This window comes from Hylobates moloch, unplaced genomic scaffold, assembly GCF_009828535.3.
Source record: "Hylobates moloch isolate HMO894 unplaced genomic scaffold, HMol_V3 SCAFFOLD_24, whole genome shotgun sequence".
NCBI classification, from domain to species: domain Eukaryota; kingdom Metazoa; phylum Chordata; class Mammalia; order Primates; family Hylobatidae; genus Hylobates; species Hylobates moloch.
Window position 1 is genome coordinate 23,597,679 of NW_026652299.1, and position 25,346 is coordinate 23,623,024.

A 25,346-nucleotide genomic window follows, 5' to 3' on the forward strand; every position below is an offset into this window, starting at 1 on the left:
AAACTATAGTTGAACTAGTTCCACACAATTAATAATCTACAGCCGCTAAAAATGCTATGGAGGTATCTTTATTGGCATGGAAAGATTTCCTCAATATACTACTGAGCAAAAGTAGCAAGCAACAAAATAGAATATATAGTACAATGCCATTTTTTTTTTTGCAATCTCTAATTCTCCATACTGATATTCACAACTCTTTATTTCCTGCTTGCAATATCAGTGGTTATCCCTGGCTGGTGGTATCACGGGTGATTTAGTTTTTGTTTTTCTCCATTTCCTAATTTTTCATTCTTATTACAACAGCATTAGTGCAAAAGAAAAAAAAACTTTGAGAACAAAAAATCATGCACCAAAAAAATGAATGGGCTACATAACCAACGATGAATGCAAAAAATTCAAACAGTCTTCTAAGGATGGCTAAAGACAATAAGCTAAAGATTTAATATTTAAATACTTTTAGGTTATGTCTAAACAAGAATAAGTAAAAGCCTGTTGGTTGAGACACAAAGGCATCATGCTGATCAAAAATATAACAACAGGACAGCTTCCACCTGGCATCCATTCTTTGGCTGGGCAATGGGTCTTCAGATGAGAAATCAGTCAATGTTCTCGTAAGGAACTGAAGAGGTGGTGGGAGAGGACCCAACCACTCTGTAGGCATTTGAGTCTCTGGGACCCAGAGAAGCAGTATCCCAGAGCCCTGAAGTAAGTCAGCAATAGTACTGCAAAACTGGTACTAGGAATATGGGGGAAAGCAGAGATGAGGTGAAAAGCCAGAAAAGAGGAGGAGTGCCGACACCTGTTGCGTTAGAGTCAGGTGTAGTATCAAAATCTGGCTCCCTCTTCCTGGCTCTGCAGCTACACAGGGAATTTATTAACCTTTCTAAGCTTCAATTTCCTGATTTGTAAAATGGAAATAATAATATATAACTCCTTGAGTGTTAATGAGGGATAAAGGAGCTAATGCTTGTTAAACGCCTATTGAGATGCCAAGCACGTGGTAAGCACTTAATAAATACACAGCAGCTCCACACCTATTTTTATAAAACGCTGGGTCTAAAAACTAGGCATCTATATGTCTGACCTTATTTTATTCCCTAATTTTCCATTCACAACTTAAAATTAAGGGTTTCCTTTCCTTTATTAAAGGAAGGATTTTCCTTGAGGAGCATGACAATGAATAAAGTTTTAAGCTGTTTAATATTTTGTACTGATTCACAAGAATAGGTCAGGGATATGCACCACAGCCCTAGAGTTTCTGAGAGCTTTTGGGACTCTCATTTCAAGTCAGCTAAAGAAGGGCTTGCAGAAGTGGCAGAAGGGAGGGAGGAAAGTTAATGGTGATAGATCTCAGCTAAGAAACCTATGCAGACAGCTCCTGGAAGTGAGGGGTGTTTCAGTAGATGAGGAAAAGAAAAACCCAAAGGCAACCTTTAGCCATCCATGAAGATTCTTTATCATTCCTGCTGAAAATGTATTGCCAATCGGCCGGGCGCAGTGGCTCACGCCTGTAATCCCAGCACTTTGGGAGGCCGAGGCGGGTGGATCACGAGGTCAGGAGATTGAGACCATCCTGGCTAACACAGTGAAACCCCGTCTCTACTAAAAATACAAAAAATCAGCCAGGCGAGGTGGCAGGCGCCTGTAGTCCCAGCTACTCGGGAGGCTGAGGCAGGAGAATGGCGTGAACCCTGGGGGACAGAGCCTGCAGTGAGCCGAGATCGCGCCATTGCACTCCAGCCTGGGCGACAGCGAGACAGTCTCAAAAAAAAAAAAAAAAAAAAAAAAGAAAATGTATTGCCAATCAACTGAGGATTAAGTTCACTCATAAAAAAGGAAATAAACTAAACAATACAAATTATAACCGGGGACTCACAATTTTTTTCCATTTCCCTTTTTATTTATTTTTTTGAGACAAGGTCTCACTCTGCCACCCAGGGTGGAGTACAGTGGCACAATCACAGCTCACTGCAGCCTCAACCTCCCCAGGCTCAGGTGATCCTCCCACCTCAGCCTCCTGAGGAGCTGAGACTACAGGTACATGCCACCATGCCTGGCTAATTTTACTATTTTTTGTAGAGATGGGGTTTCACCATATTGGCCAGGCTGGTCTCGAACTCCTGGGCTCAAGCGATCTGCCCACCTCAGCTTCCCAAAGTGCTAGGATTATGGGCATGAGCCACCAGGCCGGACACATTTTCCTTTATTCTGATACTATTTTCTCATCAGCTGCAAACAGCATTTTATCTATAGGCTCACAGCAGCACAGTTACAAGACTGGGTTTGAGTCCTGCCTCTACCATCACCATTGTGACATTGGGCAACTTATATATAACCTACCTGTGTTTTAGTTTCCTGATTTATTAAAAAGCAACAACAACAAAAAACTACTACTTCATGGGATTGTTGTGAGGACTAGATGAGTTAGAGATGAACACCCAGAACAATGCTGGGGCACTATGTAAATATTTGTCATTATCACATATTCCTTAATTCTCTGCAATCACATTACCAAGCAGAAGTGGATTAAAAAAAAAAAAACCTCCATTAAAAATGAGAAGAAAAAATAATGTGCCTCTAGAGGCTTTAACTAATCCATAGGCATAGAGATGCCAGACTCAGTTTCATTACCAGGATGATTGACAGTTGTGCTGGCTTTTGCTCTATGGCAGAAAACCGTACCATTTTCTCATTCTCTACCCAGGGCTCAGAGTGAGATTTACACATGAAGATATTCGATTAAGCATTAAAAATTTTTAATGTTTGGGCCGGGCATGGTGGCTCACACCTGTAATCCCAGCACTTTGGGAGGCCAAGGTGGGTGGACCACGAGGTCAGGAGATCGAGACCATCCTGGCTAACACGGTGAAACCCCGTCTCTACTAAAAATCAAAAAGTTAGCAGGGTCTGGTGGTGGGTGCCTGTAGTCCCAGCTACTCAGGAGGCTGAGGCAGGAGAATGGCGTGAACCCGGGAAGCAGAGGTTGCAGTGAGCCGAGACAGCGCCACTGCACTTCAGCCTGGGACAGCGAGACTCCAAAAAAAAAAAAAAAAAATTTTAATGTTTGAATGTGGCTTTTGTTACCAAAAAACAAAAAAAACCTTAATGTGTACTTACTGTTTTGAATAGGTAATGCACAGACTAGAATAAAATTCAAATAGTACAGAGATTATAGGAAAAAGACAATTTCCCCTTCTCTCCTGCTGCTGACCTAGCAATTTCCTGCCTCAGAGGCAACATGATTATCACCTGGTTTTCATATCATTCCAGAGATGAAGTAACATTTAAAACAGGGGAAAGCAATGATCATATCCAACTAATTGGTTACTATTTGTCATGAGAAATGTAGTTAGCAGGAATCTTTGTTTCTTTTTGTTTTTGTTTTTGTTTTGAGATGGAGTCTTGCTCTGTCGCCCAGTCTGGAGTGCAATGGCACGGTCTTGGCTCACTGCTACCTCCGCCTTCTGGGTTCAAGCAATTCTCCTGCCTCAGCCTCCCAAGTAGCTAGGATTACAGGGGTGTACCACCACACCCAGCTAAATTTTGAATTTTTAGTAGAGATGGGGTTTCACCATGCTGGCCAAGCTGGTCTTGAACTCCTGACCTCATGATCCACCCATCTCAGCCTTCTAGTGTGCTGGGATTACAGGTGTGAACCACTGTGCCAAGCCAGCAGGAATCTTTAACAGCATACAAAAGGCCCTACATTGGTAAATGAAAAAACCACAAAATTATCTTTAAAGTATGATTCCAATTCAGTTTACAAATGCACAATAAAAACATGGAAGAAATATGTCCAAAAATTAAAAGTGGTTGCTTCTGTGTTGTGAAATTAAGGTGAAAAATCAACCTTAATTTAATTCCCCTACATCTATCAATCTTTTTAAAAACTTGAGGATGCTCTAAACTGAACACCTATTTCACAACCAGGAAAGAAAATTACTCTGAGGTCATATCATTTTTTCTTATTATTGTTTAATACTGCCACCAAATCTGAAAACAGTGTATGGCTTTTGAGTGTCACCTTCTTAAAGGTTTTCCACCTCTAACATTTCCAAAACGGAATTGAGAAAAAAAAGAAATTACAATCATAAAGTGATCAAGATTTTTTTTTTCATAGGAGATTTTCATGTCTTTCATTACCAAATGATTGTTCTTTTCAGAGTAATCACCTTGGTGGACCACATATTTATTTTTAATATAAGCCAGTTTGGAATCCTTTTTCTGGAAAGACTGTAGGCAGTTCACAAAGCCACAAACACCAGACAATGTCAATCTTTACAATGACACAAGGTATGTAACCCATGCCATCTGTATAAGAAGTACATCTGATATTTCATTTGGGTGGCATATTAATACAAGAAACTATGCAACTATGAAAACCAACTAGATGTATGACATAATTTAGATGAAGTTAAAAGCATGCAAAACAACACAATACATTATTTTCAGGAGACAGAGACTGTGCACACAGGCACCTAGGCTTCGTTCCCTTCAGCTCAGGTAGGAAGGCTGGGGGTGGAGGGTACAGCTAACAAGGTTCCACAGCTCTGGCCTAGAGTGTTTTGTAAAGGGTCAAAGGTTCCACTAACCCTCGTGCTGGGGAAGTGGGGACACATGTACAGACTCACTGTGATTAAGATGTACTGTGAATGGGGACAAAGGCCATCCCAGAGCTTCCCGCACACAGCTCACAGGCTACTCTGTCTATGCAAAGCCATCAAGGGGGTGGGGGACAGAAACCTCAAGTTATCATTCCCATTCATCATCTGCTCTTCAGAGCTATTCAAAGTTTATACCTGCCATTGGGATAAACTAGGAAGGGCTCTGTGTTTGGTTATTTCTCCCTTAAAACTGCAAGTGAGGAGACAGAGCAGTAGTGTGGCAGGTTCTACCTGTGCATACTCGTGTCCTGGCCCTGAGTAGTGAAGCAGGCAGGGCTTCCCTCACACAGCCATCTGAGTCTAGCTCCTAAGCGATCCTTGTAGACGGAAGCCTCAGGAACAGCACTTTTGTGATTTAACAAAGGGCTATCTGAGGCTATGCAGGGCTCTGACAGAAGAACACGGCCAGGGGACTTACTGAGAGGTCCACAACTGTCTTGATGGCCTTTTCTTTTCTCTTTATGAAGTCATCATCCTACAAGACAAAACAGAGCGATTAAACAAATCCCAAGGGAAAATTAAAACTCAAGTGGACCACTCAGAAATCTGTCTTATAAATTGACTTCTCAATCTCATCACTACTTTGCCTGAAGAAGTCTCAATTTTCGAACAAATTGGAATATATTCTCCATGGGAAAAGGCTACACACCCTGCAGATGGCTCCAACATAGATCCCTATACAGCCAGTAAGAAAAAGGGGGTCATGAGGAGTAGTGCTTAAGACAAGAGTTCTCATTTCAAATCCTCTCAAGCACTGAAACCTCAGGTAAGTTACTTAACCTCTAAGCCTCAGTTTCTCTGTCTATAAAACAGGGATAAAAACACCTATCTCAGAGGGCAGTAAGGATTAAAGAATAAAAGCCACAAGATGTGCTGAGACTAGCATGTAGTAAATACATGATGGCTGTTAGCTATTATTGTTGTAATTATTATTATATTATTAAATTGTTACTATAGGATGTTCTGGGCCAAGTGGCCTCTCAAAAAACTTAATACAAAAATCAACTACTATTCTTGTAAGTTAGTAAAAGCCCTAGATCAAACACTAAAATTCAGAGAAAATGACAAAATTATAGAGCTTTGCACTCAGTGGCTATGTAAAGGAGCACTAATGATGCCAAGTGGGGGTGAGAATGCAGGGGAGCCTGAGCTTACCCTGCTCCTTGCTAGGGAGTCTCTAAGTGTGCACTCTGTTTCTCAGTGGGGCAAGAAGATAAAATCACAATACTGACCTCAGGGAGACTGTAAGTCTTCTGGAACTGGGATACAGAGTAGGAGCGGATATAGTCACCCATCTCTTCTTTTGTTTCTATAGCTCGTTTCACCAGCCACTGGGGAAGAAAGTGAAAAGACAAGAGTTGCTAAGGACAACATCCCACTGCAGTGAAGGCCAGTTCAGACATGGCACAACTCATGAACTCAAATCAGCATAGCTGAACTGACCAGGTGATAAGAAGCTATCAACACACGCTGTCCTATAGGAAAAGCAACCAGCTGGGCATCTGAGATGTTAAGATCCAATGGGACCTAGTGCTGAGTAGCCGTGCAGGAGCTTTAAAGCCTTACTTCATATCCTTGAGCCTCAGTTTTCCTTTCTGTAAAAATTTCAGTTCTCTTCACCTCACAGAGCTAACATGGGAGTAAATGAAATCATAAGTAGTAGAGTGATTTGTAAACACCTGAAGTACAAAACAAACAGAGCTATCTCCCAACTTCCTGGTCCTACGGGCAGATCTTCATGTAAATCTCTTTTTCTTGTGCTCCTTACACCACAGACCAGGGAAAAGGGAGAGAACCACAGAGAATGCTAGCGTAACTCCCCATTTGACAAGTGAAAAAATGTCCAAAATACTCAGATTTGACAATGGTGCATACTGAGCACACAGCTGAAGGCACTGGTTTATCCTGACATTCACAACATTCTCTCTTAATCCTCACAACGTCGGATGGTACTGGCTGAGTTTTACTGAACCTGAAGTGCCGGGAGACGATATAACTTATTCATGGATCCATAGCCAGCAAGCTGCAAAGCTGGGAGTCACAACTCAAGAGACTATTCTACACCGAAGACTGGACAAATGGTTTCATGAAATGTTTCCCAGCTTTGTTAGGCTGATACCCAGAAACAGCTGCTCTTCACTTCTCCCAACTGAAAACTCCAGTTATTATCATTAAATCACCACCCCACTAAAACCTGCAGAAGATCCAGCCGCTCTGAGGGTAAGGGTGTAAAGTGTAAAAAAGACCTTTGCTTCTCCTCCCCGGCTCTTCATTCATTCCCTTTATTACTGAAGAACATCACAGAAGGGGTGCCACTCCCTCTCAGAGAAAGCTACTACATCTCAAAAGCAGTTTGGGGATAGTAGCTGTGTTTCGCCAACAGCATATCACACGTGGTGAGGGTTAGCCACCTAGGAAAGCAGGCACATGGCACATTAACACGGTGCTGCACGGTGTTCCCGCAGATGTTTGTTCACAAAGCGCAGCCAGCTCAAGTAAAGCACATGTTTAGGAAATAGCTGCTCAGAATAGAGCAAATAACTCTATGAGGAATATTCTTTGCTGTTAGTATCTTCTATATATTTCTACCACTTCACCCCCAAACAGTGACCTCAGGCAAAGACTCAAATCCAGAAGCAGAGACAGAAGATCAGAGGGTATTTAGAACGACTGTAGCCCCTCACCTGTACTCCATCCCAGTACAACTAAGTGGTCCAGGACAACTAAGGGCCAACTAAGGCAGTTGGCTCATTGCTCAACTCAATTCAGCCCTGCTTTCTTTTGAATTGGGAGACCCAGTTTCTGGCTTTTCACATCTGCTTCCCTTTCAGAGCTGCTTCCGTTAATCCCAGATCTACCCTGAGTTACCGCCTGGCTGGATCCTGGAGAGCATGATCCCATTATGAAGGGAAAGCTTGTTGAGTCCTAACAGATGTTTTGGAGTTTCCAGCATGAAAGGCTATAGAGGGAAACTCTTGGACACCCTGGCTCTGCCACAGGTTCCCTAGCACTCAACAAAAATATTGACCTTCACAGGACTCACATGTCCAACCCAGGAGAAAAAGATATGATCTAGAACCACCAGGGGCCAAAAATTAGATCTGCTTTTTTCTTGGCTGCATCCAGAGAAAGTTACTACAGCTTTGCTAAAATGATGTGAACACAGATGATGGGCTTCTAGAATCACATAAGAGAAGTAGGTCAATGGCTTACAACTGCTGGCCGGTGATTATTCTTTCACGAGTGCCCGGCGGGAAAACAAAACAAAAACAAAAACAGGCAAAAGCTACAGGCACATGGTGAGTTTCATCATAGTTAAATGTATTTAATTTCAAGGACTGCTTTTTTTCTGAGTTTGAGAATTAAATGGCCATTATTTTACGAAATGATAAAGCAAGATTGTAGTTATTTTTTAAAGTGTCCTTGCCTGGCAAACCACAGGTGGCGACCCTAGGCCAACCTCCATTTTTGCTTTAAAATTGTACAGGTCCATGAAATTAAGAAATTGTAACCACTAGCCTGGGCCCTCCCATCCAAACAGACCCTCTAGCATTCCACTCACAATGGAGAACATTCAGACCTTCAAAACACCCAACTGACTGCAGAAGATCACTTCCAGTTCTTCTCACAACCTGACTAGATTTTTTTTGCCTCTAAAGTCCTAGTGTAGGGTTAAAAAGGGTCTAATCTCCAGAGATCCATGTTTTGGGGGAAAGGTAACAACTTCACAGTTTGATGATATTGGAGGTTTCAATAATAATCAACACAGGGCCCCAATTTCCTATTTTCGTAGAAACTATCAGGTAGTGTCCTCTTGTATAAGAAAGACAGAAAGGCTAACAAACATACAAATAAATTTTAAGGTAAAGTCTTGGCCTCAAATTTACAAATTTCATGGAATTCGACTTGAAGTCTAGCGGACGGGAAGATTCAACACTTAACAGTAACAAACTATATAACACTTAGCACTTACTAAAATGGTCAGTCTTTTAACTAAGTGCTTTAGACATACAACTAACTTAATTCTCATCCTATCAGGTAGGTGCTATTATTTATTTCTATTTAACAGACAGAAAGTTATTTACCCAAGGTCACACAGCTAGAAAGTGACCGACTTGAGCCCATAAGCAAATCAATTACCTTCTCTGTCTCATTTTTCCCAAATGTAAGGAAATTACATTTCTCACTTTCCTCAAATGTAAGGGATTATAATAAATGCTTCAAAGAACTCTATTAGAGTCAGATGGGAAGTAGTGTTCGCACAGCGGGCAACACACCTGAGTCCCTTTGCTCCTCCTCTTTCTAAGATGCCTAGAGGGGAAGAGAAGAACTGCACAGAATGCAGTTGTCCCAAGGAATCCGTGGTGGATGGGTTCCAGGACCCTCTAGATATTAATCCACGGATGCTCAAGTCCCTGATATAAAATGGCACAGTATTTGCATACAACCTAAACACAACCTCCTCTATATTTTAAATCATCTCTAAGGTTATAATACCTAATACAATGAGAATGCTATGTAAATAGTTATGTTATACTGTATTTTTAAATTTGTATTACTTTCTTTTTCCAGCTTGCTAAATTTATATTACTTTTTATTGTTGTATTGTTATTTTTTATTGTGTTTCCCCCCACCCACCCCCAAACATTTTTGATGCATGGTTTGTTGAATTTATGGATGTGGAGCTGCAAATATGGAGGGCCGGCTGTTTGGGAGCTGTATAGCAAAAGCCACTTAATCATAGAGGTTTGGGAAACAGCTAGAGGCAAAGAGAAGTCTCTCCCTTAGGCATTTAGCCATACGGACTGAATATCTACAAATTGTTAAGACATTCTGGTAGGTACTGGAAACAAAACAATAAGCAAGACAGCCATGCAGACTTGCTATCATGCAGCTTAGAGTCTAACGAGAGAAGCAGATAAACAATCACACACACATGGATACACATGATTACGAACTGCTGTAAGATTCTGGTGAAGGAAGGGAATGTGGCCATAGGAGTGCATACCATAAAGGAACATGCTGTGGATTAGGGGATGAGGGAAGGCTTTCCTGAAGAGGTTTGGTGGAACTGAGATCTGAAGGGTTAAGGTAAGCCATACGAATTAAACAGGTAAGGAGAGAATGGAAGAGCATTCCAACCCAAGGAACCAGCAACGCAAAAGCACTGTGACAGGCGGAAGAATAAACCTCGGGAAATCTGAATGAATGCCAGAGAGTGCTAGAACAAAAAGAACAAAGAAAAGCAAGGAATGAAATCAAGCTGGATAGGTCAAAAGGGAACAGAGCATACCAGGCTACAGAGTTCTGTCTTTACCAAAAAGGCAATGAAAAGTCAGATGAGAACATTCAAAGATCTTATCAGGTGACAGCATGAAACTAGGGTATATGCAGGACCGGCAATCTTCTGAAGATGACGACAACGAACACCACCATGTTCTGCTGTACCAAATCTAAACCACACCCATTACATTCAGGATCCAGGACAGATGGACCCATTACAGGACAAGCCAGGCCCATCACAGGAATTCTGATGTTAAGAGGACAAGAAACCACACAGAGACTCTCACCTGAACAACAGGAAATATGTGAATAAAATCCATCCCCTGGATCTGGTGGGGCTCCAACTGGTGTGGGCATTTCATCCTTGGCAGGACTGAGACAATTTTTTCTGATAGAGCTCTGTTCAGAAAAAGTAACAAGCAAAGAGTGAGGTATACTAAGTAGCCTTTATGGCATCTCTAAAGTCTGGGCAGCATCACAGACGGATCTGGGACTTTTCCATGTCAGGCTAGTCCAGACCACGACACGTTTCTCCTAGACGACTGCAAAAAGAGAAAAATAAGCACAATTTAGTGGTGTGTGGGTGTGTGGTCACAAAACTGCCTTCACCCTTTATAATGTTTTTCTTCCTACTTTTTTTGACGCAAAATATTTTATGAAATGATGGTGACATTAGAGGTAGTCGTTACTATTTTTTAACATCCTTATGTAGTAAGATAAAAAGTTATTAGTGCCCCGTATTCTTTTTACATTTCATTTTACTGATCTACTCTTTCTAAAAGTTTGAAAAAAGTATCCTAAATATCATTCGGGCAACAAATAATTATCAGACCTTACACCAGGTACCCAGAATATTAACATGAAACATGGAGCCCCATTTCCAAAAGAGATTTGGAGTTCTCTACTCTGGCACAAGAATATTTTTAAAATAAATAGTAGCCTTTAATTTTTTGATACTCTAAAATAAATTCTAGAGTTGAGGGAACTGTATATTCTCACTCTTATTTCCATACAGAAGAGATATTTTCTGCTTCTCATAAGGGACACTGACCTTTCTCTAACACCTCGCCTCAGTCTTCCTCCTATAGAAGACCACAAAGTGGGACTGAGAAGGGAGGAACCAGGCTTCCTGGGGCCTCAGAGTTTTCTTCTCTGTAGGTCAGGAGGAAAGCATCCTCTCCTGCTAGGGAGGTTTCTCAGCTCACCCTGAGCTGGGGCAGGACAGTTTATGGCAACAGTGGTGGAGGGATTTGTATGCAAGTCTGTTTTATTGCAGCCTGAAACCTCCTTCTCGAATCAGTTGGCATTTCATCTCTAGCTATGTGATTCCTGTTTCTTATACTACCTTAATTGGATCAGACTCAAGGGAAGAGAAAAGATACTATTCAGTGGTGTGCCTGACCCCAAAGCCATGGTATGTAGCCTGGGAACATTGAGAAGCAGTCACCAGGCATGGCCTTGTGGACATTTGGAGAAATAGGAGCTTCTGGCTCAGCCTACATGAATAGGTTACATTGCTACACAAGACCCTTTAAAAAATCTTAGCCAGTCACAGCAGCTACTGTGGCCTTATAAACAAGTATAGTACTATGTTCTAATAGACAAAGGTCCAGGTAAACAAGGGTCACTTAGAACTTACTAGGTGCTTCAAATTCAACAAGTTTTGGGTCTCCCAAAAGTGTTTCTTGTTCAAAGAAGTCTTGTCCACCTTTATCTTTCTGCAGTTCAATAATCCTTCCAAGGAGACAGATACCCTCAAGATGAACATCTGACTCAGGGCTGGGTGAGAGTTATTACTGTCTTATCTATGATTCACTTAGTAGGTTTCACCCCTCAGTCGTAGTATTAACAGTAACTAGGTGACCTAAGAGCTAAAGTTAAGCAGCCCCCCAGGGAATGGTCACTAGAGAACACATTAAGAAACAGTGTCTTGGTATCTGGAAAATAGCTTCACAAGTTGGGACCAAGGTTAAAACTGCTGCGGACAACAGTAACACCTCACTGATCATAAGATCAAATGTCAGATCCAATGTGTTAATAGAAAAAAATATAGAAGGGGGGAGATTAATCCCTCACTGCACACATTCATAGAAGAGAGGGAGTATCTTCCTCCTAGGAGGGAAGCATATAGGAGAATATTTGATGCCTCTTCCCCCTCACCCTTCCTCCCCAACAGAAGAAGGGGTGAAGAGTGATTTATCCAGAAGTCCTGAGAGTGGCCAGGCATGGTAGCTCATGCATGTAATCCTAGTGCTTTGGAAGGCCAAGGAGGGAGGTCACTTGAGGCCAGGAGTTTGAGACCAGCCTGGGCAACACAGTAAGACTTTGTCTGCATAAAAAAATTTAAAAATTAGCCAGGCATAATGGTGCATTCCTACAGTCCCAGCTACTCAAAATGCTGAGGCAGGAAGATCACTTAAGCCTAGGAGTTTGAGGCTGCACAGAGCTAAGATCATGCCACAGCACTCTAGACTGGGCAACAGAGTGAAACTCTGTCTCTTAAAACAAAACAAAACAAAAGTCCTGAGAGGAAGAAGAAAATTGTCATGCAGCTCTCAGCCACTCCTCGCGCCCTTCCTTTCTGGGCAGCCTGTCTTTGGGACACATGCATCTTTTCTGCCATAAAATGTGTTGCCTGCCCTACAAGGGAAGCCTGTGGTTGTCCAGGTCTGCTTGGGACTCACATGGGATAGCTTGGTAGTGAAGCACTAACAAACCCATTTGGCAACATATCTAAGGTTCTCTGTCTGATAAGCTTTTTTTTAAAATTTTGATCTCCATCAGACTCTCATAGCTTATTTAATTTCCTTGAAACTTGTAAGAAGAGATGAGTGTTCACCTGGTACTGCTGCCTAAACTCCAAGCTTAGCAAATGAAAATGAATATCAGTCCTGGTTTTGCTTAATGCAAGTCTTAACTAACTATACAGGGGCACGTGATCAATACAGACTTTCCTTAGTTACATTTTGGTTCAGCAGGAGGAGAGCTCCCTCTTGTGTTACATATATATTGGTTTGCATAGAGTTACCAATTGCCTAGAACCACACATATTAGCTTAAAAACAAGAAGCTGGGACCCACAACACCATCCAGCCTAACCCCCTGCCTTCAGACATGGCATTTCCTGGCCACTCTTCAGAGCCAGCCTACTCACCCAGTTCATAAAGTCCCAGAGAGAAGGCTATCACAGGTCATCCTAGGATTTACAACTCTCTTAAACCCGCCTCTCAGAAATTACTGCCAAGTCTGGACAGTCTTGGCAGCCAACGTGAGGACATGGAGGAAAATGCAGGCAGGCTGGGGGTAGGGAAATGAAAGTGAGAAAGACTTCTTCCAGAAATCTAACAATCCCCTTTCAGCTTCTCTTTGCGGCTCAAGGTGGATCCTTCAGATTTCCTAAAAATCACGGAAATTAACAATTGCAGAGGTCACCAGGCAGGTTTCCTAGACTAAGATTTTAACATGCCCAGCTGTGATTAGTTTGACTCCTTTAGTTTTTAAGAGCGTTCAGTGCACTGTTTTCTTCTCCACTGCAAACAGTTTGAAAGACAGTGAATTAAACCTGGGTCTAAATTCAAGTTCCACCACCAACTCTGAAACTTTTGGCAAGTAACTTGGTCCAGGTCCAATACTTCTATCATAAAACTAGGGACAATCCCTACTCAAAGGCGGTAGTGAAGGTAAAATAATAAAATACACATGCAAGTGCTTGGAACACAGATGCCCAATAAAATGTTTGTTGTTGAAATGAACTCAGTTATAAATGTAAAATCTCATTTATGGGCCTCTGGCCATAGGACCCTCTGTTAATGGGGCTTCAGAAGAGGATAGAAGTAGAGGATAGAAGCTTATGGAACGCTCAGCAAAGAAAGATGACAGGGAACAAGGCCTCAATTGGGCACACAAAGAAGACAGCTTGAGAGACAACCATGCCTTCAACAGGCAAGTGTGCTCCTTGGACATACATCCAGCCCACTCATTAAATTGACTAGATATACTGGAAAACTGCAAACATAAGGCAGTTTTAGTCTAAACTGCACCTAGCCAGAAACTCTATGGTCAGGGGGAACACCAAACAGAACACATTCCAAAACCAAACAGAAAAGATTTTTAGATGACTCAGTACCCTGTGGCTATAACATGTCTTCTACAGATAATAAAGAATGAGCTACCTGATGCACTGCTGAGTCTGGTGGGTCCTTAGTCACGTAAACCCGTCTCCAGCTTTGCCCACAGTTACAGTTCATGGCTCTGCACTTAAGAGACACACATCAAGCACTTAACCAGAGAATATAACACATCCTCAATCCCTTATCCAAACCCTTTGGGTCAGATGTGTTTCAGAATTCTGAATTTTTTAGATTTAGTTCCTTAGAATACCTAAGGGGTACGTATTATATATTATGTAAGAACCCAGGAAAATCTAGAGTCACACTCTAGAGTCACACTCTATAATAAAAAAAAATTTATTCAGCAAAACTTATGAATAGTCACATAAGTGGGATCAATAAAGCTATAAATTCAGTCAATTCAGGTTATGTTTTGCTCCCAAATAAGCTTTGTAGCTAAACCTAAAAGAAGAAAAAAGTTTTCAGTGTCTTTTAGATTTCAGAAATACAGACAAGGAATTGAGAAGACATAGAAAAATACTGTGTTCCCATATCTATTAAAAGTATAATGGAATGCTGCCACTGATGGGAATCTATCATATTCCCTAAGGATATCGAAATGAAAATGGGGCCTAACAACCACTGGAAAACTCAAGGGGAATTTAGGAAGAAAGCACATGTGGAATCCAAGAAATGGTAAAACTAGCACAGAAAAAATCCAATGAAAAGAAATACCAGCACATCAAGGGTGCCACAGGTATAGGAAGCAATCAACTTAAAGACAGAAGCTTCCAAGAAAAGCATCCTCAAGAAGACAAAGAATTCATGCTAGTGAACAGCCTGATTAAGAAGCATAGGCCAGGTGCGGTGGCTCACACCTCTAATCCCAGGAGGCCAAGGCGAGAGGATCGCCTGAGCCCAGGAGTTTTAAAACCAGCCTGGACAAAACCAGCCTGGACAAACCCCATCCCTACAAAAAATTTAAAAATTAGCTGGGTGTGGTGGTGTATGCCTGTGGCTCTAGCTACACGGGAGGCTGAGGTAAGAGGATCACTTAAGGAAGTCAAGGCTGCAGTGAATGGTGTTGGCACCACTGCACTCCAGCATGGGTGATAAGAGTGAGACTCTGTCTCAAAAAAAAAAAAAAAAAAAAAGCTGGCTGATCTGAGCTACAGCTAAAGGCATATGCTTCTTTTGTCAACAAGAAAAAAACAAAGGCAATTAGAAACTTCAGGGGAAAATGCTATATAAATATAAAGTAAATTTCAACATTCCTGATGCTCAGTTACTCACAGATACCACCCCCGCTTGGCTGTCAGAAATACAGGGGCAAATCTTTGGCCAATCGTAGGAAAACAAAGCATTTTGTGATCCATCACTGTGGTAGTCTTATCCCAACTCTGCCTTTTGTCCCCACTTTTTTTTTCCCCCTTTGCTTCATTTTCCCACCATTATTGCTTCCTGTTATTTATAAAACACCTTTGTTCCTTTTGGAAGTGTTTTCTCTTGGAAGAGGGTAATACTTCAGAAAAATGAATAAACAGACTGTCACAGAATCATACATATCTGAGGTCAGGAATCTCTCCTCTGACAGATAAAAGAACTGAGGGCCACAGAAGGAATGGCTGTACCAAGGCCACACAGAGACCCACTGGAAGGCTGGGAGAAGAACCAGGTATCCCAAATGGTCTAACGAAATGGCCAAGCCCCTGGTGAGCTGCTGTGCTACAAAAGACTGGGCAGGGAATGCTCAGGTGAGATCTCTAGCAAGGAGACCATGCTGCTTTCTCTTGAAGACAGGCAAAGTGAGGCTCTGCTTTACACAGAGGCAATGGGGAAGGAAAGCATCTCCTTTCCTCCTCCTAATCAACTTCCACCGATATTAGCTGTCTTTGGAAAGATAAACTAAGTAGTCACTACAAACTTTGATCTAGCTGTGTGACCGTGGCTTCTTAAAGTCTCAGTTTCATTTGTAAGGCAGGGATAATACCTCTTGTAATAAAAGTTAAAATAAACTATGTAAAGTGTCCAACCAACTTCTGGCACACAGTAGACACTCAAAAGTTAGTTAGTTCCCTTCTCCCCACCTTTAGGTTTTCCATAGAAAAACTTACATTTTTTGACCTATCGTAGAGTTTTCTTGAAAGAGCAAATCAACATCTACATCAAAGTTGCAAGTGGTGATACACCAAGTCATTCCTCCTACTACCTGCAAGACATAAAGAAAATATTTGTTTTCTCTTTTTAGTTTGGGGAGAATGGAAGAAGTGGAAGGTAGGTGAATTATAAATAGCTCTAACAGACTCAGTAAACATACAAAATTATATATCTTGAGAGAGAGAGAGAGTGTGTCCTCCTTACCCCATCAAGTATAATTAATCTAAAATGGCACAGTTACAGAAAACTTTCTGCAGTGACAGAAATATTCCGTTATCTGCAAGGACAAGTACAGTAGCTACTAGCCACATGTGGCTGCTGAGCAGTTGAAATGTGGCTGGCATGACTGAGGAGCTGACTTTTATTATTAAATGAGCATACTGTACATAGATCCTCTTTATAGTCAAAATGACAGACATTAATTCTGTGTTTTATAGACCAGATACATGGGCAGCAAGGCTGACATTTTGTTTCCATACATCTTATTTTTCTTATCTACCTGAGAATCCCTGGCTCTACTTTTCCCTCAGGAATTCTCTGAGATGCAAATGAGAGTAAGACTAAAAACCCATTTTGAAACAAAATCCTTTTCAGACACAGCTTGATATTAGAAAAAAATAACAGTAAGGCCAGGTGCGGTGGCTCACACCTGTAATCCCAGCACTTTGGGAGGCCGAGGCGGGTGGATCACGAGCTCAGGAGTTCGAGACCAGCCTGGCCAACGTAGTGAAACCCCTCTCTACTAAAAATACAAAAATTAGCTGGGCATGGTGGCAGGCTCCTGTAATCCCAGCTACTCCAGAGGCTGAGGCAGGAGAATCACTTGAATCCGGGAGGCAGAGGTTGCAGGGAGCCTAGATTGCGCCATTGCACTCCAGCCTGGGTGGCAGAGAGACTCCATCTTAAACAAACAAACAACAACAACAACAACAAAACAGTAAATCTTACCCCTGGCTCTTTTAGACTCTTATGAGTTGCCCAATAAAAATGCAGATTCCAGGGCCCAAGCCCAGACCTAGCTAACCAAAATTTCAATGAGTGAATCCTGGGTTCTGTATTATAAAATAACCCAGAGTGATTCTGTTAGGCACAGCCAGGACTGTGACCCCGTGGAGCACTCAGCACTGTCTTCCACAGCCTGCCCTGTCTGATTTGAATGTGTCCTTTCTGTGCACAGTCCACAGTGGCACTTTCTGCACCATGCCATTTATTCTGTGCCTGTTAATTCACTTGTCTCTCATCCCCACTCTACAGAAACTGGGCTCTTTGAGAACTGTGCCTCTGCTTTTCCTCTGTGTCCTCAACACCTATTACTATGATTTGTGCATCATCATTCAAGGTTCTGCTGAATTAAAAGATTTCATTGCATAGCGATCTCTCACTCATCCTCAATCAGAGCATTTACTATCCGCAGAATATCTGGCAACTGTCTGTGAGCACGCTGACTTGGGATGGCTCATTATTAACTCTGATTATGTTATTTTCCATAAGTTTTATAATCCCCACCCAAACTGTAAATTCCTTGAAAGAAGGAACTATTTATTTTGCTTCTTTGCATTTCCTAAAGCTTTGTGCACAGGAAAGGAACTGACGTATTCACTGATACATCATTTTTGTCTTTGAAAAGAAGTTTGAACACTTCCATAATGAATCTGAATTAGGAAGAAATGGAAACACAGACATGGAGGAAATTAAAACATCATGTCTTCCTCCTTTCTTTGCTAAGATTAACCATGTCATTCCGACAAAAGATAGTGTAATGGTTAGAAAGATTTCCCCTTACCTTGTCAAAGGGTGACAAGCCTTTAATTCTTGCCCTGAAATACCCAGCTGCAACCAAGAGCTCCAGAATTTCAGTCAACTTGACATTTTGTTCTTCATCTTCTCTTGTTTCCACCTAAAACAAAAGGTAAAAGTTTGGCTGGTAAAAGATATGCTGAATAAAAGAATACCAGGTATATCCCCTGATGCCACAATCTCATTGCTAAGGAGTAGATGACATTGGCTACATCATCACAATAGATTCTCTGAAAATTCAGCAAGTGTCACACAGAAGCATGTGGACAGTGTTGCTGGAGTCACAAATGGGTCCGCGGGCCTCAACGGGCTGTTAATCTTCATAGGTGAGGGAGACACATGCCCAAGTAGTATACACTACTCATCACATGCTGAAGGAATCCAGGGAAAAGGAAGGTTAGAGCATAATACTTCCTTTTTCTCTAACCCATGGTTTACTTTGACAGTCTTCTCAAATGGATTATGACTCCTTACAAACAGGAACAAGGTTTTATGGTGTTTTCTAAAAAAAACTTTACACTTAGGACTTAGGGCCGGCATGGGGGCTCACACCTGTAATCCCGGCATTTTGGGAGGCTGAGGCGGGCAGATCACTTGAGGTCAGGAGTTCGAGACCAGCCTGGCCAACATGGTGAAACGCTCTCTCTACTAAAAATACAAAACTTAGCCAGGTTTGGTGGCCCATGCCTGCAGTCCCAGATACTCAGGAGACTGAGGCACAAGAATCGCTTGAACCCAGGAGGCAGAAGTTGCAGTGAGCCAAGATCATACCACCGTACTCCAGCCTGGACAACAGAGCAAGACTCTGTCTCAAAAACTTTATACTTGGCTGGGCACAGTGGCTCAGGCTTCTAATCCTACCGATTTAGGAGGCCAAGGGGGGGTGCCGATCACTTGAGGTCAGGAGTCTGAGACCAGCCTGGCCAACATGGCAAAACCCCACCTCTACTAAAAATACAAAAAATTAGCTGAGCATGGTGGGGCACACCTGTAACTCCAGCTACTTGGGAGGCTGAGGCACGAGAATCACTTGAACCCAGGAGGCGGGGGTTGCAGTGAGGCGAGACTGTGCCATTGCACTCCAGCCTTGGTAACAGAGCAAGACTCTATCTCCAAAAAACAAACAAACAAAAAAAGTTATACTCATCCAGAAGTTACTGACAACAGGCATAGAAATGAAGAAGGGAATTCAAACGTGTATCCTTCATTGTACTTCCCTTTTTGATCTCGAAAACAAATATATGAAAGGCTTCCAATCCAGATATATTAAAGGGTGATTATTGCCACATAATAGGATTGCCTTAAAAATAATAAATTCATCTAATATATGTATATCAGTATTTTGCTTTGTTTTTTATTGTTGTTTTTGTTTTTGTTTTAGAGACAGAGTCTCGCTCTGTCACCCTGGCTGGAGCGTGGTGGTGCAATCTCGGCTCACTGCACTCAGATCCCAGAGGGAACCTCTGCCTCCCAGGTTCAAGTGATTCTCCTGCCTCAGCCTCCCCATGAGCTGGGACTACAGGCACGTGCCACCACACCCGGCTTTTTTTTTTTTTGTATTTTTAGTAGAGACGGGGTTTCACCGTGTTAGCCAGGATGGTCTCGATCTCCTGACCTCATTCATGATCCACCCGCCTCGGCCTCCCAAAGTGCTGGGATTATAGGCATGAGCCATCGCGCCCGGCCGTATCTCAGCATTTTGATTTAAAATTTTTAATTTATATCCTCCTTTTACCCCAATCTTTATCTAATACTTATATCCATCTAAATATTCTAATACTCCTTCATCTATTTACTATCATGAACTACCTTTCCTCTCTTCCTTTGCTACAGAAAATAAAAAACCATCTCTTTATATAAAACACCAATAAGATACCCTAGTTCACATGCTCATACTCATCTCTGAGTCCTCCCTTACCCAACAATGCCTGTTAAGTCTTCCTTTACTATGCATCTCACGTTTATCTTCCCTTCCCTTTTATTCATACTTCATTCCAGGACTCTTGCAAATGCTTCTTCATCTTTCTTCCTTTAATTTGTTTTGCTCATCCCTTCCTAAATCACAGCTTTCATGTTATCCCTCTTTAGCTCACCCTCCCAGCCCTTATCAACAATGCACCACACACACTGCCTGTAAGATAAACTCCAGATGTCTGGTTTCACATTCAGATCTTTGGCCACCAAACTATCTTTTCAGGTTCATCCTTTAACTACCCCAAAAACAATCAAGACATGGATGGCCATGGCTATATTCTCTAACCATTGAGAAATCATTTTCAAATTCCATCTCCCATTCAACACCATCCCTCACAAGTCTATCCTGAAATAGCCACTCTCCCCTGCATTTCTATTTTATTTATAGTCTATCCTGTACATATAACTATCAACCTCTTCTAAGTGAGATATCTAGTGTTATGTACATGCTTGTCTTTCCAACTAGACTACTGGTTGATTAAGGAGAGGACTATATATTATATATAGTGCTGTTTACTCCTCTGAATCCAAACAGCATTAAGCTCCAAGGACACACTTATTAAATAAAGAATGATCTACTAATGCTTACCTAAAGTAAATGAACCTAAACCAGTCATGTATTAATAAAATGTTTCAGTGGTCACATCCCTGACAATGAAAAGAAGTTTATTTTGATGTATAAACTGCCAGGAAAGGGAATATACATATTAAAATATAGTTAATACAGAATTATTAAAGTGACTGATAATCCCCTGCAATAGAGTAGGTGTGGCTTGGGGGAGGTGACAGCACTGAGCTACATCCGTCTCTGAAATGACCCCGGTCCAGTCCATTAAGGATCCTGAAGATTAGCATTCACTAGTTCCTAGTGGACATAAAAATTTTCTTAAGTAATATAAATTATTCACACCTTCTCTCCCTTCTGCAAAAAATCTGGGATAGTTGAGAAACATCCACAAGTGAAAACACTCTAAGAAAAGAGAAGCTAAAGAGTAGTTGTGGTTCAAGTCAGCAGAAAAAGAAAATGAGATAATATAAGTACTTTCTTAAAACTTCTGGGCTGTAAAACAGGAACACTTCATTTGTTCAATCATTTATTGTGAAAACACAAGAAGAAGAAAAAAAAACAAAAAACAAAAAATAGGATCATCACTGCCTCAACACCTATCTAATGGGCACCCACTGGCCACCCCACTACAGATGCAGGGCCCAGGCTTCCATCTACTCACCCCTAGAATGGAGAAGTTTACTTTTGCAATATAATTTGTGAAGTAATTTTGGCACAAGACACTAAATGGGAATGTATGACTCCAAATTCACTTAGCGGATTAACACTGAAATCAAATGGAAAAGAGCCACTGCCTGATCTGCCAGGAATGAAAGACCCTCTCTTGAAGCGATAAAAATCCACCAGGCTGGTTAATACATCCAGTTGTTAAAACTAAATTTCTGACAAAGACGAACAACAATGAGCTCTTACATAAAGCCCAATACACTTTCAATTTCCGTCCACTATAGTTGTTGTAAGCTGGAAGGCAGGCCAAGTCTAGCTACCTTTGTAAAGGGTTAAAAAGAATGAATTCGGCCGGGCGCGGTGGCTCACGCTTGTAATCCCAGCACTTTGGGAGGCCGAGGCGGGCGGATCACGAGGTCAGGAGATCGAGACCACGGTGAAACCCCGTCTCTATTAAAAATACAAAAAATTAGCCGGGTGTGGTGGCGGGCGCCTGTAGTCCCAGCTACTCGGAGAGGCTGAGGGGAGGCGGAGCTTGCAGTGAGCCGAGATCGCGCCACTGCACTCCAGCCTGGGCGACAGAGCGAGACTCCGTCTCAAAAAAAAAAAAAAAAAAAAAAAAATGGCTCACATCTGCAATCCCAGCTACTGGGGAGGCTGAGGCACAAGAATTGCTTGAACCTGGGAGGCAGAGGTTGCAATGAACCGAGCTCACGCCATTGCACTCCAGCCTCGGTGACAGAGTGAGATTCTGTCTCAAAAAAAAAAAAAAAAAAGAATGAATTTAATGAATTAACTGGTCTAGTGACAGCCTAATAACACAGACTATCCATATTTATATTTACTAGCTTCTGAACTAAATGATAATTTAGTTATTGCTTGACCTGCTGAGTGTGGCCTCTTAGCAGTCAGTGAAAGTTTAAACGAAGGACACACAGCAGCAGGTTACTTTTCATTAATTAATTTATTTTCCCCCCAGAAAGACCTCCACTGATAGTACTGTGGAATATTGGGCTGGAGGGATTTAAAGTAGAACGTGGGAGACCAGACAGAGGTCTACAGCAAAAGGCCAGGCAAAAACTTGATGAGAGCCTAGAATACAGAAGAGGCAAAAAAGAAAACTTCAAATGTCACAGTACAAATCCTATTGTTGACTATCCTGGGTCCCATCCCAAGCAACGTGCATGTAAGGTTTTACCTAATACAGGGGTTCTGACAACATTATGCTTGTTAGGTTTTCTTAAGACAACAAAATGGACTTGCATTCTGGGAGCACACACTGACAGACAAATCTGTCCTTTCATGACTATATATATTCCCAGCTTCTGGACACAGAACACAGTGACCCCTCAATTAGTGGATACTTGTGATACGAAAGAACTGAGGATTTGGGAGGAGTGCAGAGGAGTAACATTGCTCACTGGCAGGTAAGTGTGAAGGGACGACTCCCCACATCACGCAAGCAGTCACCCTGCCCAATGCCTGCTCCAGAACCTTAGGAAAAAGGCCGAGGTGCGGCGTGGATTCCATTTCTCTCCAGAATCCAGTAAACTAGACTATCCTTTGAGTAAAATCAACTGAAAGGGACGACAGATGCAAACTACCTATGAGATGCTACGTGGTATTTGCAGCCAAAAGAAAACGAATACACTTTCCCTGTATTCCCAGCAAACGTGGAAATCCGGAAACCACTCATGACCCTCTCCCTAGCACTAAGTGAGTACTTAACAAACACCTTTGGAAAAGAACCCCGCCCTCTTCTGGAGAAGCTGCAACCTTTCCGCCCAGAGCTGGGTCCCCCGCCACACAGCACCCCTGGAGTGCGTCCCATCCCGAACGCCCCGGCGCGCTGACCCAGCGGGACACCTCCCTGGTGCGCGCAAGTCTCCCAAACTTCCTCCCGCCGCCCTGACCCGGGTCAACGCAAGGAGGGTGGCATTCCCTCCCGACAGCAAGGCGGGTGGGGCGAGCCGCCGGGACCTTGCGGGGTGGCGGTAGGCGTCCCAAGGTCACCGCCCTTCGCACCACCCGAGCCCGAACCGCCTCGGAGAGCGGTCTCGTGACTCCAGCGCCCAGCAGCCTCGGCCCTCGGGGCTAGCCCTGCGGCGCGGGGTGGGGCAGCCCGTCCCGGACAAGGAGAAAGGTGGGAGCCCAGGACCCCGCGGCGCGTGAGGCTGCGTCAGGGCAGGTGTCGGGCTAGGAAGGCCACCTCCGCCCCAAGAGACCCGGGAGCGGCTTAAGTTTGTCCTCACCCGCCCGCTGCCCCTTACCCATGCAGGGGCACCTGCTCCCCGCCTCCGAGAAGAGGGTCGGCTCTTCCCTGAGGTGGATACACCTGAGGAAGGGGGCGGGGCGCCCCTAACGCACCCAGGGCCGGCTCAGCCCGCCGCCCCGCGGCTCGGCCCTCTCTTCAGGAACCCGGACGTGTCAGGGAAGGAGGAGACGTTCTTACCTCCGGGAGACCCTGGCCCTCCGGCCCCTTGGGCAACCCCATGATCCGACCGGGCTGTCGTAAGGCGAGAGCGAAGCCCGCCAAGCGTCCGGAGGAAGCTGTCTCTGCCGCGGAGCTGCTACCGGGGTGGAGTGCAAAGCGGAAACTTCCTCTGCCGCCGCCGCTGCCGCCAGCGAAGCGCCGCAGCCGGGCAGAGCATGCGCGCTGGGGCCGGAGCGCGGCACCACTGCGCCTGCGCCACAGCAGCCCGGGGAGAGGTGGGCTGGGCTGCGGGTCCTGGCGTTGTGCTGGATCATAGCGCTGGTGCTCTGAAGTTTTCTCCGTGGCGCTCCTTGAGAGGGGTTCCTCCTGCATCTTGACAATATTTTGCATTCCGGCTCCCTCCTCTTCTCACTGCCATCGGATGCCCCAAATAAGTCCTGTCCCCTCGGTGAATCAGACTTCGGAAACCCTCTGGCTTCAGGGTCAGAGTCCAAGTACAGATGAGCTTGAGGATTCTGAATGCACGCCCGGCTCTAGACCTTACAGACACACGCTTGGATAGACTTCTCCATATACGGCCCAGGAACGGACTCCTTGAGAAGGGGTTCTTCACGCCCGCTGCCCTCTCCAGCGTCCTGGCCAGTGGCATCGCCTTCCCAGGAAACCTCGCTTTAGATATTGCCCACCACCCCGCCCTATTCACGGTTTCTGGGTCTTCCTGGAGGAATGACATCTCAGAGAATGCGGACTCCTATGTTCACGTCATTTTAGCCGCCGCGTCCCTTATTTGGTGTACCCCTTGTCGGTCCCGGGGGATGGCAACTAGACAAAAGGTCACAGGCCCCCACACCCGCTGCATAACGGCTTCTTGGCTTTTTGTTTCTTTTAAGCGATGAGGAAAGAGATGACTTCCGTGAAAACTTTTGCTGGAGAAGAGATTCTTCCCTCTGTATATGTGTGTGGGATGGGAAGTGTCAGACTCAGACCTTTAGCTCCTTGAGATCAAAAAGGTTTTGTGTTTGCTTTCCTCTCTTCTTTGCATCCCTAGCATCTTTAAAAGAGTAGGCAGGCGCCGTGGCACATGCCTGTAATCCCAGCACTTTGGGGGTCGAGGCGGGAGGATCACTTGAACCCAGGAGTTGGAGACCAACCTGGGCAACATAGTGAGACTTCCATCTCTACAAAAAATAAGAAAATTAGCCTGGTGCCAGTGGTCCCAGCTAGCTGGCAGGCTGAGGTGGAAGAATTGCTTGAGCCAGGAAGGTTGAGGTTGCAGTGAGCTATGATAACACCACTGCACTCCAGCTTGGGTGACAGAGCAAGACTCTGTCTAAAAATTATATATATATATGTGTGTGTGTGTATATATGTGTGTATATATGTATGTATGTATATGCAATGATGTTTTCTATTTTATTTTTGCACCTTTGGTACTCCTCCTGGAGTTCATCCTGACAGACAGAAGTTTGTCTGGAGCCAGAGCTCACAAGTAGTTGGAAGTGCCCTAACGACGCCATTTTGTTCTTAAATATAACTAGCAAATATTACTCAAAGCTGTGCACCATCCCCAACCCCTGGTCCCCAATAATTTGAATAATCTGAATATGCAAGTTAAGGTATTGAGATGGGAACCCTTCTGTGTGGTATATCTTGCTCTTTTCCTTTGTGAAGCCAATAAACTTCAATTTCTACTCT

General features: G+C 43.4%; 1 protein-coding gene across 4 annotated transcripts in view; it reads right to left on the reverse strand.

Moving 5' to 3' along the window:
* CCDC93 (coiled-coil domain containing 93) overlaps window positions 1-23,857 on the reverse strand; it is a 95,775-nt gene extending 71,918 nt beyond the window's left edge. For 2 of the 4 annotated variants that reach the window (XM_032145624.2, XM_032145622.2), the window contains exons 1-6: window positions 23,670-23,856; window positions 17,996-18,109; window positions 16,170-16,264; window positions 10,235-10,346; window positions 5,897-5,995; window positions 5,083-5,139 (exon numbers count right to left, since the gene is read on the reverse strand). In XM_032145624.2, the coding sequence (XP_032001515.1) occupies window positions 5,083-5,139; window positions 5,897-5,995; window positions 10,235-10,346; window positions 16,170-16,264; window positions 17,996-18,109; window positions 23,670-23,711 (519 nt within the window). In that variant the 5' untranslated portion in view covers window positions 23,712-23,856. Of the gene's footprint in view, window positions 1-5,082; window positions 5,140-5,896; window positions 5,996-10,234; window positions 10,347-14,118; window positions 14,203-16,169; window positions 16,265-17,995; window positions 18,110-23,669 lie in introns of those variants that run through there. The other 2 variants (XM_032145623.2, XM_032145625.2) reach the window with 2 other exon arrangements.
* Window positions 23,858-25,346: the final 1,489 nt, after the last annotated feature.